At 32.5% G+C, this 18,757-nt stretch overlaps 1 protein-coding gene across 1 annotated transcript in view; it reads right to left on the bottom strand.

Moving 5' to 3' along the window:
• Nucleotides 1-970: 970 nt before the first annotated feature.
• The window catches only part of LOC139498304 (acetylcholine-binding protein-like), a 39,511-nt gene continuing 21,724 nt past the window's right edge, over nucleotides 971-18,757 (bottom strand). The window contains exons 3-4 of the mRNA XM_071286670.1: nucleotides 3,934-4,034; nucleotides 971-3,132 (exon numbers count right to left, since the gene is read on the bottom strand). Coding sequence (XP_071142771.1) covers nucleotides 2,634-3,132; nucleotides 3,934-4,034 — 600 coding nt within the window. The 3' untranslated portion in view covers nucleotides 971-2,633. The remainder of the gene's footprint in view (nucleotides 3,133-3,933; nucleotides 4,035-18,757) is intronic.

The following is an 18,757-nucleotide window of genomic DNA, read 5'->3' as shown; positions in this document are numbered from 1 at the left end:
AGTCAAAATTTTTAAAAGTAAACCATTATAGGTCAAAGTAGGCCTTTAACACCGAGCCTTGGCTCACACCGAATAGTTATCTACAGAGGGACCCCAAAATGACTAGTGTGAAATCATTCAAACGGCATACATGTAGTTGATATGGTCTGTTTCTGAATTGTCGCAGTTTAAGAGTAGTTTAGTTTTTTCATCTGATTATTTTTAGCAATTATATACAAGGCACTACATGACTAGCTAGATTGTACTCGCTACCCGACCCTGCAATTTGATCGGGTGATCTTTAACGTGGGTAATTGTATGATTGTAAACCAATCTTACACAAAATTCCTTGACAATCAGTGGAATGTATGCCAAGGTAACATTACATTCTATGTTTTGATATGATTTTGCACAAACCATAAATGGAACAGAACTGCTTACCATTACGATGCATAGGAGTTCACCACCAAAGTTTATGATAGTTTCTTGTTTTTTGGTTGGGTTTTTTTTGTTGATTTTTTTTTTTATTATTATTATTATTTTGGGAGGGGATGATATTGTCTGTCTTCTACAGGTTGTTTTTTTTTTCTTTTTATTGGCTTTTTAAGTATTTTTTCTTTCTTTTGAGTTTTAATATAGTGTACTCGGGAATGTTGGTGCGTTTGTACACATAGTTAATTTAATATTCTCTATCACCACATAAAAAACAGTTAATTTGCAGATAACAATTAACAGGTAAAACAATAGCAAATACATGTATTATTTACTCAGTATTTACCAATTATTCGGATGAAAAGACAAATTTTGACTATTTTAAGTCACCAGTGTGACAGACCGACAGTACAATATTTGATTCTTCTTTATAATGATCGGTACTATTCTAGTACTACCTTAAAATGCCGAAAACTAAAAACCTTTACAGATGAGATACTCGTGGCTACTTGGGCAATATAAATGTGAACACAACATGAGGAATTAAAAAACACACAAATGACATGACAATATCATTATCAATTAAACTCTACATTTTGGCTATCAGATGAGATGAGTTTTATACGTATAAGACAATCGCAGTTGTCTATCTTGGCATATATTATATAGAATAAAAGTAATATATTGAACGATTACCATTACAAACATAATCATTCTCTAATAATCAGCGTTTCACTTGTTCTATACTTCTATTCAGCTGAAGCTGAAGTTCACGCTAAGAAACAATGTTTTCCCTTATAATCAAACAAATACACACTAAACCAGAGTTGCATTTTTAAATAAAACTATATCATACGTATACAATATACTGTAGGGAAACAAACGACAAACACACTAAACGTTCTAGTCTTTATATCATCAAAACCATTCATACATACATTATTTTAAATATTTCGTATCATTCACTCATCTCTCAACATTACAAAAATACATTATATTATAATTTGTTAAGGTTATCTACATGTATAATGGTAATATTATATACAACATTCTGATATATTTTTATGTGTGAATAAAACGTGATGTTGGTTATACATTGTACGTTATCAAAGCGAAACAAATTCAACAAAACCTATAAAAACCTAAAGCCATCGAGAGATCACGCACCATGCTACATTCATTTTTAGGTGTACGATATTCGTCTAGCTGTGTGTTTTATCTTTTTTTAATTTCCTTTCTACATAATAAAATATTCCTACTGCACTACGCTTAAAAGTAATATGTACATGTATTTAAAGATAAATGTCTTTCTGATATTTGATTCTTGTATTTTTGTGAAATGTTTTTGTTTTTTTGTAATTCAAGATTACCGAATGTATATCCAATATATAAAAAAAGAGATGTGGTATGAATGGCAAATAGACAACTCTCTTCCAGAAACCAAATGACATAAAATTTAACAACTATAATATGTCGGTATACGACCTACAACAATGAGCAAAACTCATACCGCATAATCAGATGACCCAAAATGACAAGTGTAAAGCATTTCATACGAGAAAACTAACAGTTTATTTAAAAATCCCCTAGGATTCGTAAAGACATTGTCTTATTCAATATAACCATGGAAGTATTGATATAACTGACTTTTACAGTAATACTGGCTAATTATATGAAAATCAAGATTGTGACGATGAACAAAAACTATTCACAATCGAAAAAGGAAAATCGTAGTCGATAAAAACATAACCTTATTTGAGCAAGTGTTTGTATGAAAATACCCCGTGACCCTATGCAAGGCACCCGTTACGTAACTTACCACGTGTCTATATTTAAGGCAAATACGATAATAATTCATGACTGTATTTAAAGCACCAAAACCATATTTGATTCTTAAAACAATCACCAAAACCTTTCACTTCGAGGAGCGACACAGCTATCACCACGAGGAGCGATATAATAGTTATGTTAAATTAACAATATTATATCAATGATACCAACGTGGATAATTTTATACAGAAGACACACATTCGTCAACAGCAGACTTATCAGTAACGCTCGAATGACAAAAAAAAAAATGTTGGAAAACCAAATCAATACGAATTGGTCAGAGATCAGAAGCAAAATGCATGCAAGGTATTTTGAAGACAGAACACGATCAAGGACAATGTAAAAACTTTTCAGTTAAATGAATCAACTTCTTATTGGACATGTGTGCCTATTCATGACACATAAACTAAACAAATTCCAATTATAAGTAGGCCTAAACGCTGAATGGACTGTTCTGCACTATTTGTTTTGTCTTCTTCTGCTTCTAGCTTCTCTTGTTTTTGGCGGGAATTTTCCATTTGAGACATATCGTCCCTATCCAAAGTAATTTCACATGTAACTATGGAAAAAGTTGATTCTATAAACTTTGGAAAATACATTTGATCTACGTGAAATAAATTATTAGTATGTTCAATGATGCTCATATTTGCTGTCATATTTTTAAGTTCAATATTTATGACAGACGACAGCAGTTCTTCGTGGATACTACATTGTGAATCGGTTATCAGCAGTTCAGAATCTGTGAAGAAGTTTGACCCTATTTGTACTGCGCATGTATTGTTTTTATTTTTACATGCTGTAACTATTCTGAGTCTATGATTTTGGAAAACATTTCCTGTTCTTTCTATTACGACGAAACGTGGTCGGATGATTACTTTTGGAGATTCCAATCTGAAAAAAAAACAAATGAAAGTATTACGTGTATGGTTAACAATAAACAAGATATGAAAACTGTCTAATTGTTAAAGTACAGAGTGTAAACGAAGACGGTTAAAAAAGCTGAGCTCGAGTGGTTATGACACCTCGATTTTCAAACTGAGTTTGAAGCAAGAAATCATGTTTCTGAAATGAATTTTTGGAAATGTTTAATTGATACAGAAAGATTTATGCAACACGCGCTTGGGTGGTTCAATACAAAAATAAAATAAAAGTATGAACAATTAACTTTAGTGTCTCGTGCGTTTTCTTTGATAAACGATAACACAACAATATTAACAAAAAGGGGCGACTAACAGTTAATGTGACATGAAAACCGCGACCATTAGATATCAAAGGAAATTGTAATAATTTAAAATTAAATAGTCTTGAAAATGTAATTTATTAGTATATTTTGTACAGAATTCAGCAAAAGTTTGAAAAGAGCATTTTTATACAAAACTTCCAAATAATTTTTCATTCTTAACATTAAAATTTATTATGCTGGCAAATATTTTTTTTAAGAATAACATCAAAGAAACAATTAGAAAGAATACTATTCTAAATTTGCCATACACATACAAAGTCATGTAAGAGCTTTGGGATCCAAATTAAATACTGTAAATGGTGTAATAGAATGTTGTCCTACCGTCGAATAATAGACGAAATCAATACCGGATACATTCTTGCCCCCTCCCCCCCCCCCCCCCTGTTTTCCGGCAAAATATATAATAAACTAAAAAACAAAACAAAACAAACTTAAGTCACATGACTTACGCATTCAGGAAGGCTATATCTGGTGTCCAAATTGAGCTGTCATTGACCGTAATATACGGGATTTTGTCTGTTGACCACTGCAATCGTCTGTCATGCCAAGTCTGAAAAATAGCAATGCCAGCAATATATAAAAGTTTTAATAAATGAAAAAGTATCGAAATCCTAAGAAGTCGTGAATTCGATACATCCATGTACGGGTACCTGTAAGTATATTATTCTAATGGAATCGCAATAATTTATCTTGCGCTTTCATTCAATTTTAAACAATCGCAATAATAAGAACATCGTATACATGAAGTTCACAAACTACCAGAGTACATAATGCATGACACGAATATATATGGAACGACATAGCTGTCTTCCGTTTTTCATATTTAGTATAAGCTGTGATCATTTAATTATTTTCAGCGGTATTTTTCTCGATTATGAGTGCCCTTTTCATTATGTTCAGTAGTATAACAATTATGTTGAGCAGTAACATCATAATGATCAGTAGAATAATCATTATATTGTGCAGATCTGGTATTATATTCAGCATTTTAATCAATATACTTAGCAGTTTTGGCTTTATGTTCAGTAGGTAAATTATTCTATTGAATAGGTTTGTCTTTATATTCAGTACTTTTGAAAATATCTTCTTTTGAAAAAAACGCTTAAAATTAAATGATCACAGCATATACTAAATATGAACAACAGAAGACAGCTATGGCGTTCCATACGAATAAGAATGTTTGATTATTTCATGTTTAACGCCGCCTTCATTTGTGGAGGAAGCAGGAGAGCACCATATGATATATTTTTTCTTTGTACTAACCATTATCTCTACTTCGAATGCTAATCTGAAAGCTGCCGCTAATTTAAACTGTAAATGTACTTCATACCAAAGAGTACATATAGTCAAGTTAATAAAATAAGCTGCATGCGCAGAAACCTTGGAAGTCGATGCGCATGACACGCAAGAAGAGTCCCTACTGGAGAGATAGAGAGAAAAGATATGTTTAACTACATGCAAGTCTTTACGGTGTTAATTACAAAATAATTGCGACTCACAAATATTCAACGCTGCTACATAATGGATATGTTAAAACAAGACTGTATAGGAAAACAATTAAAAGACTTTGAATAAAGCATTCCAATTAAAACGCATTGTCTTAATTCAAAAGGTTATTAAGTTAAACGCAATTATAAAGTGCTATAGATAATGGTAGCTTTAAATAGTTTCAGATGTAGAATAGAAATATAAACAAATAAATGCTATAAATCTAAAGTTCTTCATTACTCTCTGTTATAAAACTAGACATTCCTCTCAGATATAATAGTTGCAGTTCCCTCCAATTACGGTGCACCAAGCGAAGAAGACAAGTGTTATTGTCATTTTCGTTTTTTGCAAATCTTGAAAGCAGCCAAAACATGATTGCATAAAGAACAACAACTATTTACCTTTATATTGTGAAGTGTGTTTAATTGACCGACAATCTAATTTCATACATTTATTATTAGAACTTCTATTAATATTATCACGACGACACTGTTTTATTGCTACGTGTACCTGTACCATACCATAACTTAATATATCACAACACCATTTTACTACTGCTGCAACTACTACAACTACTTTCGCTGGTGCTGTTACAACTACTTCTACGACTACATTACTGTGTCTATAACCCTAACAATTACTTTCGCCGTTGCTGTTACAATAGTAATTACTCCTACTATATTACTGATATTAAAACCCTTAAAACTACTTCCGTTGGTAATGTCATTACTACAACAACTTCTACAACTATCAATCATACATTTACGTTCACTGTTGATGTTACAAATATAACTTCTTCAGCTACTACATTTCATATATTACAACCCTTAGAACTTCTTTCGAAGTTGCTGTTTAATCAAGTGTACGGGTGCCACATGTGGAGCAGGATCTACTTATCTTTCTGGAGCAACCGAGATCAACATCAGTTTTTGGTGAGGTTTGTGTTGTTTAGTTTTAAATGTATGTTGCGTTTTGTTGGTCTGTTTCCATTTTTCTGTTTTAACCATAGAGTTTGACCTATAATGTTTTACTTTTTACACATTGGGACTTAGACAGGGAGTTGTCTCTTCGGCACTTATACCACATGTTTGTCTTTCTATTGTCAGTTTATTTTCGACTTATGAATTTGATTGTCCTTAGAATAACATTCGCCTCTTTTTTTCTAGACCCAAACAAAAAAAAACCGGCTTAACTTGTAAAATCCTTGCAATGTCGTATAGTTGATAAATAGATGGTTAAAGTATGGTAATGTTACCATGAACACGGATACAACACTGGGAATCTTGCATTAAGACTAGGCGGGACAGATTAACTCAATACGTTTGATTGTAACAGACACTGCCGTGTGATATAAAATATGACGGAAAATGAAAAGCAGTTCGATTACGTTAATACTGCTTTTTAAACTTAAAGACTGAGCAACACGAAGTCCAACAAAAACTAGTGTTTAACTACCACATATTATGTATCTGCATTCAAATAACGTATAGGAGCTTAGACCCCACCTTATTATCTAAATTTAGGATGTAGCCTTTTTTACTCTGTTCACATTTGATCAAACCTACTTGTTTTGTGGCGCTTCTTGTCTATTTCAGGGTTTTTTTTCAGTTTTTACAAGTTTCAATATATGCTTTCTGACGAAGAAATCAAAATGCGTGCATGTATCAAATGTAGACTGTGACTGCACTAAAGGCAATCCATAAGCTCAAAGCAGACAAGCAGTAATTGTAATCAGATTGACAAGTATTACAACAGAACAAGGAAAAGTTTACCATCACAAATGCAACAACTGTCAAAGCTAAATAGACGTAGTTTTTTGGAAAGAAAAATCTAATAAAAGTTTGCCAAAAACGTTACACGAGTCATTAAACTAAGGTGTTGACTGATCTATTTAGCATCAATCTGACAATTTACGGGCAGTAATTGGGCATGAATGCTAAATTACGCAGAATTTTATCAAAGACTTTGAACACCTTGCCTCTAAGAAAATATTTCCTTGGGATTTTCGCTTGACCAAGTAAATTTCATTGATAACAGATAGAATTTGTTTACGCAGTATATATTGGACGAGTGATGTAGTCTTTCGGAACACCGGATGTTAGTCGGAACACTTCTGGTCTTTCTATGACCACCTTTCAAATACATGCGCAATAGCTATGACCACCTTTCAAAGACATGCGCAATAGCTTACTAATCTGTTGAATATGCATTAGCATCTTAAGTTGCTATAGAGACATTTTACGTATGATCTGAAATTTATTATGATATAATATTTTCTTGCACACGATTACAAGCTGCTAATATTAACCTACATGCGTAGTATTTTAATTAGTCAAACGATGTAACCAGCTGTGTTTAGATATGAGATAAGATTTCATGTAAACAATGCGCTTTATATTCTGAACGAGAATAATTAAAAATAAAATCTTTAGAAAGAGTTTTAGTAGCATTTTATTTTAGATTTTACGTTTAGTGAAGATGTACATGTTGTAAAAAGCAAGCTATTTATTTTTTTATACTGAAATTAAAGGGAAGTCTTTCTTGCATATGATTAAATTACAGTTATTTTTTTTGGTTAAATATTGCAACTTTAATAAAAAAAAAAATGGTTGTTAAAAATAAAATTAAATAAATATTGAATATGAAAAAATAAAATATTTTGAACGAGAACAATATAAAATAATATCTTTAAAAAAAGTATTAGCACTTTTTGAAATTTTACGTCTAGGATAGACCAAGGACATGGAAATATAATCATAAATACGTGCCTCAAATAGGTGTAAAAACGAGGATTTAAAAAAAAAATTCGTTTATTGAAAATAACGTTAAAATTAATTATGAAAGTTATGTCCGTATTTATTTTCATTAATATTGCAAATTTAAAGTTATTTTCTTTGTTTAAATATTGCAACATAATTTACTTTTTTTAATAACCTCTGAATCCTTTTCGTCATTAAAATGCGACTGATAAGTATAGATAATCAATATGAAGGGGGAAAAAATAACCGTGACTGAAATCTAAATCTAAAATTTATTTTAAAAAAATACACATTTGACCATGCAGATGTAAGAAATGATACTTCAAGCAATGAAACAACGAATTAAATGTGCCACTTTAATTACGACTGATAACCTAAAAATGAATCATGCATGCATTTTTGGCAGACTTAACCAGGTCGGCGATAAGATATCGAATATAAAAAAAGAAGATATCGGGTTTGGTGTCAATGAGACAACTATCTACAAGAAACCAAAATAACACAGAAATACAAACTATGGGCCACCGTACGGCCTTCAACAACAGGCAAAGCACGTACCGCATAGTCGGCTATAAAAGGCCCCGAAATGATAATGTAAAACAATCAGTCAAAAAAGAAAATTAACAAAGTCCGTATCATCGTATGCGTAACTTAGTTGCTCACGCAAGCGTTTAAACACGCGTTCCATAAGTTTGAAGTACGTCGAAATGCAAAGGTATACGCTTGGTGAACGCTTTTACTTCAGGAAAATTTTAATGGAACATAAAAAAAATCATTCAGCTCAAGCGTTTGTCAAACGTATATACCTGTAAACTGCACGCACATAATATACACGCTACACGAGCGTTGAAAACGCTACAGATAAGTTTTAGACACGTTAAGGGCACATTGCATACAAAAATACTCGTCGCCTTAAAGCTTTCATTTAGGAAAAGAAGTCCGATACGGGTGAAACTTCATCAAACCTACAGAAGATATTACACCCTCTCCAACCATGCAACATGGGACTAGACATAGAAGTACAGGAACTACTCACATTAGTTTGAGCTGTACAAGATCTACAAAAATATCCCGCCTGCCTCAAAGGTGCATATAGGATCGACCATGGTCCAGCACTAATGATACAAATACCAACCAGAGTTACAATGACGTGGTAGTAAGTCTTTAAAGGCCACCGAGCGGCCTCCAAAAATGAAAAAAAAACACTATTTAGTCGGCTATTAAATGCCCCGACCATTAAGATTTAAAAACAAAAATCAAACAAAACTAAACAGCCTTAATGATAACAAAATAATTTACGAAAACAACTTGACCGACATGAATTATGAACAACAACCAGTGTACTACATGTTTCTGGCTTTAGAATGGACATTGGCACATAAACAATGTGGTAGCCATAAACCCAACCCTCCCAAATGAACCAAACCTTAAGGACAACACATCGCAAGAAAAAACTGTAAAATATCAGTTGCAATTCGCGTCCCTAAAATTATGGGTACGGTGCACAATAATCACTTACATAAAAACAATAGACACAAATCACTGAAATAATCGCACTTACCGAAAGCTATTTCAAAGCTAGTGAACATGTAGACGAACCAGTGGACATGCATAGACGAACTGGTAAACATGTAAACAGACGGGCGAATGTGACAGACTTATTGACAAACATTCACATATAGACAGACCTGCAGTTGGGAATGTAGGAAGACTAGGAGAAACGCTAAGGTACGCTTTACGCACACCCAATACACGCTTTAAGCTCGTTGTGCACACGATACAGATATGATTGACAGGTTGAATGCATCAAAATTACTAGCGTTTTGGTAGCGTGCATGATTTTTTTTACCTCGGCCGACGTACGTCGGATCTATACGTTGATGTGTGAAGCCGGTATTACATTATTTAAACCACTAAACAGGCAATGTCAGTTTCTAATTCTTATGCACAACAAAAGTAATATAAGACAATACATCTTTATTAAACAATTATCTAATATATATATAATGCCAAACAAGCATTTGGGTTTACGATTGCATTTCTTTTTTTAAAGAAAGCAACTTGTTTAAACAGTTAACTTTATTATTGTATGGGGTGTTAAAAACTTTGAAGACATGTTCAGATACGAAAAAGAACTTATAGACATAATGATCGATCTTGCTTATTTTGTCTTTGAATTGCTCTTATATTTTGTATATTTCTTAAAAAGTAAACAAACAAACATTAAAAAAAGACAAACTAAAGAAACAATTAACGTAAACTGAAAGGGAAATAAACAAAACAAACATTTAATCGAATTAAAAAAACATCAAATTCAGTCTTTCAATGCCGTCGTTTTTCAACGTTTCATTTTTTCATGTAGAAAACGTCGTAGTTCGACGTTACGTTTGGTGACACCAGTATCGTGCGTCTTACCATTGTTTACACTTTTCGCGATAAAGCTAATTGTTTTAGTCAACGTATAAAAAGATACAAATATCAAGTTCATATATAAAAACAAGTACTTATTAATACTAGTAAGAACATTATTTGAGAACTTTACCGATGTAATCAAAATGGAAATCAATATGTTCTGTTCTTTTTTTAAATCATCAGTCAAAAGAACGGACTCCGCGACTACATGCAACGGTTAGCGGTTTGGTATTAGACATAATCAAAAAGAAAGCAAATCGTTTGAAAAGTGTTCTTGACCTTTCGCAAGTCTTCTACAATGGTCCGTATGTTACTTACCGCTATTCTTTGTCATGAAAAAAAACTTATATATACAAGTAACAAATATATGGTATCATAGGTACCCAGATAGCAAAGGATAAATCAAGACTACATGCTCCTTGATTGAAAATGGTTGTATACTGTTCAGACATGTTTAAGATGAACGAGAATTCTTGTTTCGGAATTCCATATGTACAGCTATTGTAGTTTTGCTGACATCAGAAGATTTTATGACAATAATTCATTACTTCTTCTGAATCAGAAGAATGCGTTTTGTGCATGACATTGGTATGATCGGTTAACATTACTATAATTGGGGAGGAGCATTTACTTGTCGACTATCACAATCTGTCTAGTGGCAATTTCATTGGGAAAGCGTCTGACTTACGTTCCTAAAATCTTGAAAATATCATATTTTGACATAAAAATCGTAATTTTGTTTTCAAGCATCTCTCCTCTAGGTGCCTGTCATTCTAAGGTTAGCTTCCTTATTAGCCTAAATCCTTGCTCCGCCGCTACTGCTAATACTGTATAACTTATAGACAGTACACTCACACTAGACATGAGGTAATTGTAGATTAATTTTCATACTTTGCCATATTGTAATTTAAATCAAAGGTGTATTTTCAAATTTAGATTTGAGAATTGATATGTCAAAGTAAGAGACAACAAATCGACCAAAGAGCAGACAACAGACAAAATAAAATTAATTATAGGTTGATGGTATGCCAATGTTTATTGTGCAACACTCACAACGTTGAACTGAGCATGTTGTCTTTATCTTATATAAATCCATCACAAACTCCGTTCTAAATAATGGGACGTAAATATGTAATATGTACTTGGTTTTTCTCATCACAATCATATACATTTAGTTTGTCTTTGAGAAGCAGTGATATTTTTGGCAAATTTCGGTCAATTAAAGCACTTAACAGCTGTTTTATGTCTTTACACTAAACACCCACTACCATCTAATGTTCACAATGCTTGTATATATCTTGTGTTCTTTCAACATTTATAAAACTATACTGTCTGTTTGTTTGGGTAATCTGTTTGATGTCTTATCAGTTGATCTATTTGTAGGTAGACTTGTGGAAGTTGAGGCAACAGTGTATTCTTTGAAAAGATGTTTCAGTCAACAGTTAGTAAGCATTTAATAGCAAAACGTTTTGTCCGCAAAAAAAATAATAAGAGAGGGAAAGATAGTACTAGCACGCATGCATGAAATATCGGACGGAAGTTAATCAAAACCGGCCAGGGCAGACGACGAAAAGGTCGGCTGTGAGTTTGAATATATGAAGGTCGTGCATGCTTAATTAAACGCAATACAATATTTGTTATCACCATAATGAGGATTCGATCGACCTTTCAAAGATTTAAATGACGTCGTTTTACTTTCAGTGTGGGTGGAGGGGGGGGGGGGGGGGCTATTGGTCCATTCGCCTATGCAAAATGATATTTGAAACATCTTTCTAACGTTAAAATATATAATATCTTTTTTGATAAAAAAAAAAAAACGAGGTCCAATTAATAGCTGCCATGTCGTTAGAACTAACGACGATTCAAAGAATGCAACATTATATGGGCGTTTTTCAATAAAAACGTACTTTCTTGTCCCAGCCACTTTAAAAAAAAATGTGTTTGATCTTTGCAAGTAATTTTTTGTGCAGTCAGTACATTGAATTAGATATAACATTTTTTAAGCAAAGAAACAGTTTAGAGGGATTGATAAGATATTGATTCCTGAATGGTCCAAAACAACCAAAATGGCATGTCCCTAGACCGCCTGTTCAACATTCATACTCTAAAATATCGTAAAAAAATGTTGAAATAAATATTCATTTTACTTAATATAAGTTCTTTAATAATTCAAAAGTATGTTTAGAGCCAACATATTTTAATAAACAGCTTTAACATAGGATTTTTTTATTTTAGAAGGTGTGTCCCTAACACAATGTCCACTACGAAACGAAGTAATTAAAACTTGCTTATAAACAGTTTTATAAAATCAATGTAATTTTTTGTTTGCAAGAGATATAAACATTAGGGTCTTACAAAAGAAGTGATGCTTTTATAACGGCAATTAAACTGTTGGTAAGAAAAATTGAGCACCTCAAATGGACCAGAGTGATACCGTATTTTTGTAAATGTCCACTACGAAACGGGTCAAATCTCCTTCAGTAACTGGTTTTAAAATTATGAAAAAATATCAGTGTACAGCTTAATAACGCTTTGATGAATACAGTCAAGTCTTGTTACTATTGCAATATAGGGGTTGTGAGAAAAAAATAAAACATGTGAATACGTCCCCTACGAAACAGTCCCCTACGAAACAAGTTTGTGAGAAAAACGTTTCGTAGTGGACACTACCACTACCATGCAGTTTTTTTTTACTCTTTTTTCAATTATATTCGTGCAAAGCAAATAACAAAGGTTAGTTTCGTGTAATTTTTATTATGTTTTTATTAACATAGAGTAGGGTTGATGTCAACTACGAAACTTTTTGTCCACTACGAAACGGTTTTGTCAACTACGAAACGCATCAAAATGTCCACTACGTAACATGAGTTGTACCTTCATATGTGAAGTACTGTCTAATCTTTATTGATAAAAAATGGTTCTCCAATTCAGAAAAAAATTTAGATTTTTCTAGTATATAAAGTAAACAAATTGGAATGTCTATAGGAAACATTTAAAATTGCAAAAATATGTGTGTTTAGAAGCAGTTTCGTAGGGGACAAAAGTCCCCTACGAAACAGTACACAAATTATGAAAATAATATCATTTTAAAGAGTATTTAAGATTGCACTTTTTGTTTACAAACAGGTATATAATAGAGGTATTCAAAATAACTCTTGAAAATAAATTGTAGACTAGTTGATTTTCCATTTTTTTTTTTAGGTCTGAAAGGAACGCTTTTATTGAAAAACGCCCATATATAACTCATTAAGAACAGACTGAGGGGTGTCGATTCAAAACTACACCATTCCATGCTCTTCTGTGTACAAAATGATCAATTATTACAATAAATAACAAGTTTCGGATTGAATCTGACACATGTACCGATGCAAATACAATGTAGCATATCTATAATACTAAAATTACGAGGTCCAATTTGTCAGCCGTCATCACGTAAAAACGACGAATCACAGAATTCAACTTTATATATAACTAATATAGTACAAAGGTGTAGATTAAAAATTACACCACTCCAGGCCCTTTTGTTTTCCACGTAATTAATATTGCCAATAATTAAGAAGTTCCGGGTCGAGTCCGCTACCGATACCAATAGTAGTCACCTGTTACCTATTACCTTATCTGTACGTTCCGCATCTGACAGGCGCACCACCAAACGTTGTATGCAGGATTAATATGCTATATACACGGGTCATAACCACAGGGTTGACACTACTAAATTGTCAAATTGTTACCTATTGTAGTATTTTAATCAGTAAGACTTTCTAAGATAACAATACGAATACTAAAAATCTGGACTAAAAATAAGGCGTATAGGTACAGTTTTCAATTTGTTAGTGGGCATAACGTAAAACAGCAAAGCAAAGAATTCAACTTTATTTATAACTTAAATAGGACAATGCTGTTGAATAAAAAATACTCCATTCCAGGACCTTTTGCTTTCAAAATAATTAATATTACCAATAACTGATAAGTTCCAGTTCAACGGGTTCAAACAGAAAGACTTGAAAGCAGAGAAAAACTGTGTATCTTATAATCGACATGACTTTATCAGATGACAATACTAATACTAAAATAAGGCTTGCGCATAGTTGTATACTTTAATTCAGTCACGGACCCGTGATATCACGGGTGTGTTCTAGTGTCACATATAGTTCCCGGTTATAGTACTAGTACTTAAGAAAATCATAAATGGTTAAAAAGGTCTTTTAGATTTTGAAAACAGGGAAAACTATGCAATGAACATGACTTCAGTTGACAACACGAAACTCATGCTAAACTTAGGCGTATGTATTTTATTCAGTCACGGACCCGCGATGACGTGAGTGTGTTCTAGTACACTGTATCATTAAGTCGAGGAAGAACTTCAATTTAAGACAATAAAAACACATTTGTTCATGCGGGCACTAGCCCGATTCGATGTATCTACATTGTAACATACACCAAGATGTAGATTGTATCTGCAATAATCTAGATTTTAATCAATGATTTAATAGGGGCTCGTTCATATTAAACCTTATGTAAAGGTAAAGAAGAATATCTATACCACAAGGAATTCACATTAAGATGTCATACATTTTGTATTTAAAATGCTGCTTGTTTGTCAGATATTTTAACAGCAATAACTTGTTGTGTAATGATATAATATTGTACATGTAGTGGGCATGGTTTATACATTAGTAAAAAAAAAAGAACCAAACAAGACTAAACAAAGATACATGTAAAATCAGACAGACACTACTTATACTCCTTGCATATGCAGTGTTAAACACGTGTTATAACTGTGAGTGAGCTGATGAGCAAATTCATGATCACATTTGAAAGAGAAAAAAAATATTGTTGAATTTTATTAAATTATGAATGAAATAATGCACAAATATAAAATTTCCAAAACCGGTTTGGATATTAAAATCGCAAAATTTAAACCCTGCGAAAATTCGCCATTTTTACAGTTAGTGTAGTTTATATGTCATTGAGCAGACTGAGGTAATTCGACAAGTTGTAAGTTCTTCTCTATTATTTATTTGTCTGTGTGTAGTTTTTGTAGGTTTTATCGTCTGTATTTCAACACTTTATTGTTCCATTAGCGCAGTAAAACTTTTTTAACATTATCTAAACATTTCATGCTGTGCATATATGATTTATTTCTTGTTTCAGGCACTCTATAAAAAAAGATGTTAACAGGTACATGTAAAACATAGCAACGATGCAAATAATTATAATGTATATCAATATGCTAATTCCAAGTTTTACATGATATGTACATTAACATTTTCGCATGTAGATGCATCGTGTCAGATTTAGGAACATAATATAAATAATCTTAAATGTTAAACAAACGATATTTTCAATGTGTTAGGAAAACCAATATGTTGTCCTCAAATTTAAAGTAAAAAATATCTAGTTTAGATAGCATGTATTGTTCTCAAATTTTGATTCTCTTCTTACTCAACTTTATTCTTATTTTTAATGTTGTGCAGTCTTGATGCCTAGATTATGTATCCATGCTTCGCTAAAAAGGACCTGACAACACTTTGGAATACTCTCTGTTTTGTAGTTATTTCCACTCACAAAATTTTGAAGGTATGTATTATGAGAATCCAAAAGGTCTTTAGAACCAAAAGATAAACGGAGCATTATCAGACCCGATTCTATTTTGTGTTGATACTTATGAGAATATAGTACTCTTTCAAAAATAAAATATTCTGGAATTTTGTTGAGTGAAAAATAGGAATTTCAGGTTCTTATATGCAAAAAACGATTTATAACCATCATGTGCATTGTCATCGTGACAAATATATAGAACTGTGATCTATTATAAGAACGGTTTGTTTTGCCATGATCCTGTAATCAACATGACTTCAGCTGACAATTTGAAACTTTTAAACTGAGTGCGTAATAATATGGGTTTCTTTATTTTACATTGACTAGACGTATAGGGGGAGGGTTGAGATCTCACAAAACTTGTTTAACTCCGCCGCTTTTTTTGCGCCTGTCCTCAGTCAGGAGCCTCTGGCCTTTGTTAGTCTCGTATGTTTTATTTTTAGTTCATTTATGTTTTGGAGTTTAGTGTGACGTCTTTTTTCACTGAACTATTACACAATTGTATTTAGAGGCCAGCTGAGGACCACTTACGTCTGCGGGATTTTCTCGCTGCGTTGAAAACTATTGGGTTGCCTTAGGCTATTGTCTGCTCGGGTTGTTGTCTCTTTGAAATATTACTCATTTCCATTCTCAATTTTATAATGCTATATTAGCACTTCCAGAGCACGTTGTCAAATGTGGTTAGAACAAGGATTATCAAATAAATGTGGATCTCAATAATACAAAGTGTTAAGGGGTTGAATTTTATACACAATAAAAAAAAACTGAGCAAATGCTTGATATTGCAAAGTTAAGGAAAAAACGAAAATATTTTTGAATGTTTACATATTTTCTACGTGCTATAAGACGAAATAAACTGGACTATTTAATGTTTAAGAGCAAAATTTAGTAAATTATGATGACTAAATGGTAACCTTTAAATTTTATATTTACATGTAGTAGTCAGTGAAGCTGTCAATTATTCAAGTAATTAATCTTTTATTTTAAAAGGAATCTGTGGTCTCAATTTTTTTGTCAACGTTACAATATTTGATTAGAATAGAATTGGATGTTTTTACAATGCTGCTTATAAAAGAAATTGTCTTGAAGCCATTATATTTTATTTTTTTATTTGTTTTCCTTTTTCTGCAAAACTCGTAAAATTCTGAGCACTAGGTGTGAACTCATGTTCACTATAAACAAAGATATTTGTATTCTCTATTTTTGAGGTTGTAGTAAGACATTTTATACTTACACGTTATCTGATAAACGGAACAACTTATTTCTTGTTACATCTTGTTCATGCCAGGTACGTGATTTATCTACCGATTTAATTGCACGGTATTCAGATGTATCGGCAGATTTAAATTTGAAGTGACAGCCAACATAACCTAGTACTCCCACCCGCATTCGAAACAGAAATATAAGTGCAAAATACATCATTAAATGATGTCCAAGTCTCTTAAATATTACACTTGTACAAATTCAAAACATATTCCAGTATTAGATTTACGAATGTGCTCTTGTGTATGGTTTTGAAGCGTGCAACGCTCTTGTTAATAGCACCTTTCTCTGAAATATCAGAATTAATAGAGAGGTGAAAGATACCAGAGTCACAGTCAAACTCATAGATTGGAAATAAACTGACAACGCCATGGCTAGAAAGGAAAAAGACAAATAGACAAATAATAGTACACAAAACTCAACATAGAGACTAAAGACTAAGTAACACGAACCCCATTCTCAGAATTAAACGGCCTGTAAAGTGTATGTAGAAAAATAAGGACAAGTGATGTGATTGTTAAGCAGACAACAGATACCCAACATGATCGTTAGTCACTATATATGAAAACAAAGAAGATGTGTTACGATTGCCAATGAGACAACTGTCCACAAGAGACCAACATGACACAGAAATTAACAACCATAGGTAACCGTGCCGCCTTCCACAATGGGCAAAGCCCATACCGCATAGTCAGCTATAAAAGGCTCCGAAAGGACAATGAAAAACAGTTCAAACGAGTAAACTAACGGCCTTATTAAAACACAAAATAGGTAACACATAAACAAATGACAACCACTGCATTACAGGCTTCTGACTTGTGACAGGCACATACACACAGACTGTTGCGGGGTAAAACATGTAAGCGGGATCCCGACCTCAACATGAAAAAAATATGAAATAACTGAGAGAAAAAAATCAAGTTTGACATGTGACACACAGAACACAAACATGACATACTAGTACATCAACCAACGACAACCATTGAATTAAGGGTTTCTGACTATTTGTACATGCTTAAAATAATTATAATATCACATAATCGTTGGTTTTTATTTCTGTCAAACGCAAGACAACTCCTGTGTCAAAATTGTGCCATCAACTATTACGCATGTTATACATGTCTGTATGAAGACAACAATGTTGTCATTCATTCCCTCATCAAATGTTACAAATTAGACTTGACATATGTTTTGTTGTAGTAAATGTTATACAAAGTTATCAAACTAACCAATGAGTGTATAATTGTTATAAATACGCAGTTATTTATTAGTATGACATGTTTTATGGATGTTGTGAGTGCGAATCCCGAACACTGCAGATGCTTGTTGAGTTGAATTTTGATAAACCGTTTGCAAGGCGTTAAGGACTTGCTTGATAAATTCTTAACGCCTTGAAAAGTAAACAGCTTTTAAAAGTTCAACTCAACATGCACATAAACATAGTCAAGAGCCCTTAATTCAGTGGTTGTCGATGGTTGCTGTCTTTTATGTTTGTTTTTTGTGTGTCACGGGTCAGACTGTTCATGTTTCTCCTATGTCACTCCTGTTATCTTTTTAAACATTTGTTACTATATAACTTCATGTACACCATACTTAAATTAATCACAGTTGCATGGAACAGATATTGGCTTGTGTTCAATTTGGTGGCACATTTAATGTAACCATTTTTTTAATGAAGCAATTTATGGCGAATTGTATTAGGTAAAATATAATGATGCAAAAATACGTGATATTTAAAGATAACATTTAT

This window comes from Mytilus edulis, chromosome 12, assembly GCF_963676685.1.
Source record: "Mytilus edulis chromosome 12, xbMytEdul2.2, whole genome shotgun sequence".
Classification (NCBI taxonomy): Eukaryota; Metazoa; Mollusca; class Bivalvia; order Mytilida; family Mytilidae; genus Mytilus; species Mytilus edulis.
The sequence above is the reverse complement of the archived record's forward strand: the minus strand, read 5'-3'. Positions and strand labels throughout refer to the sequence as shown.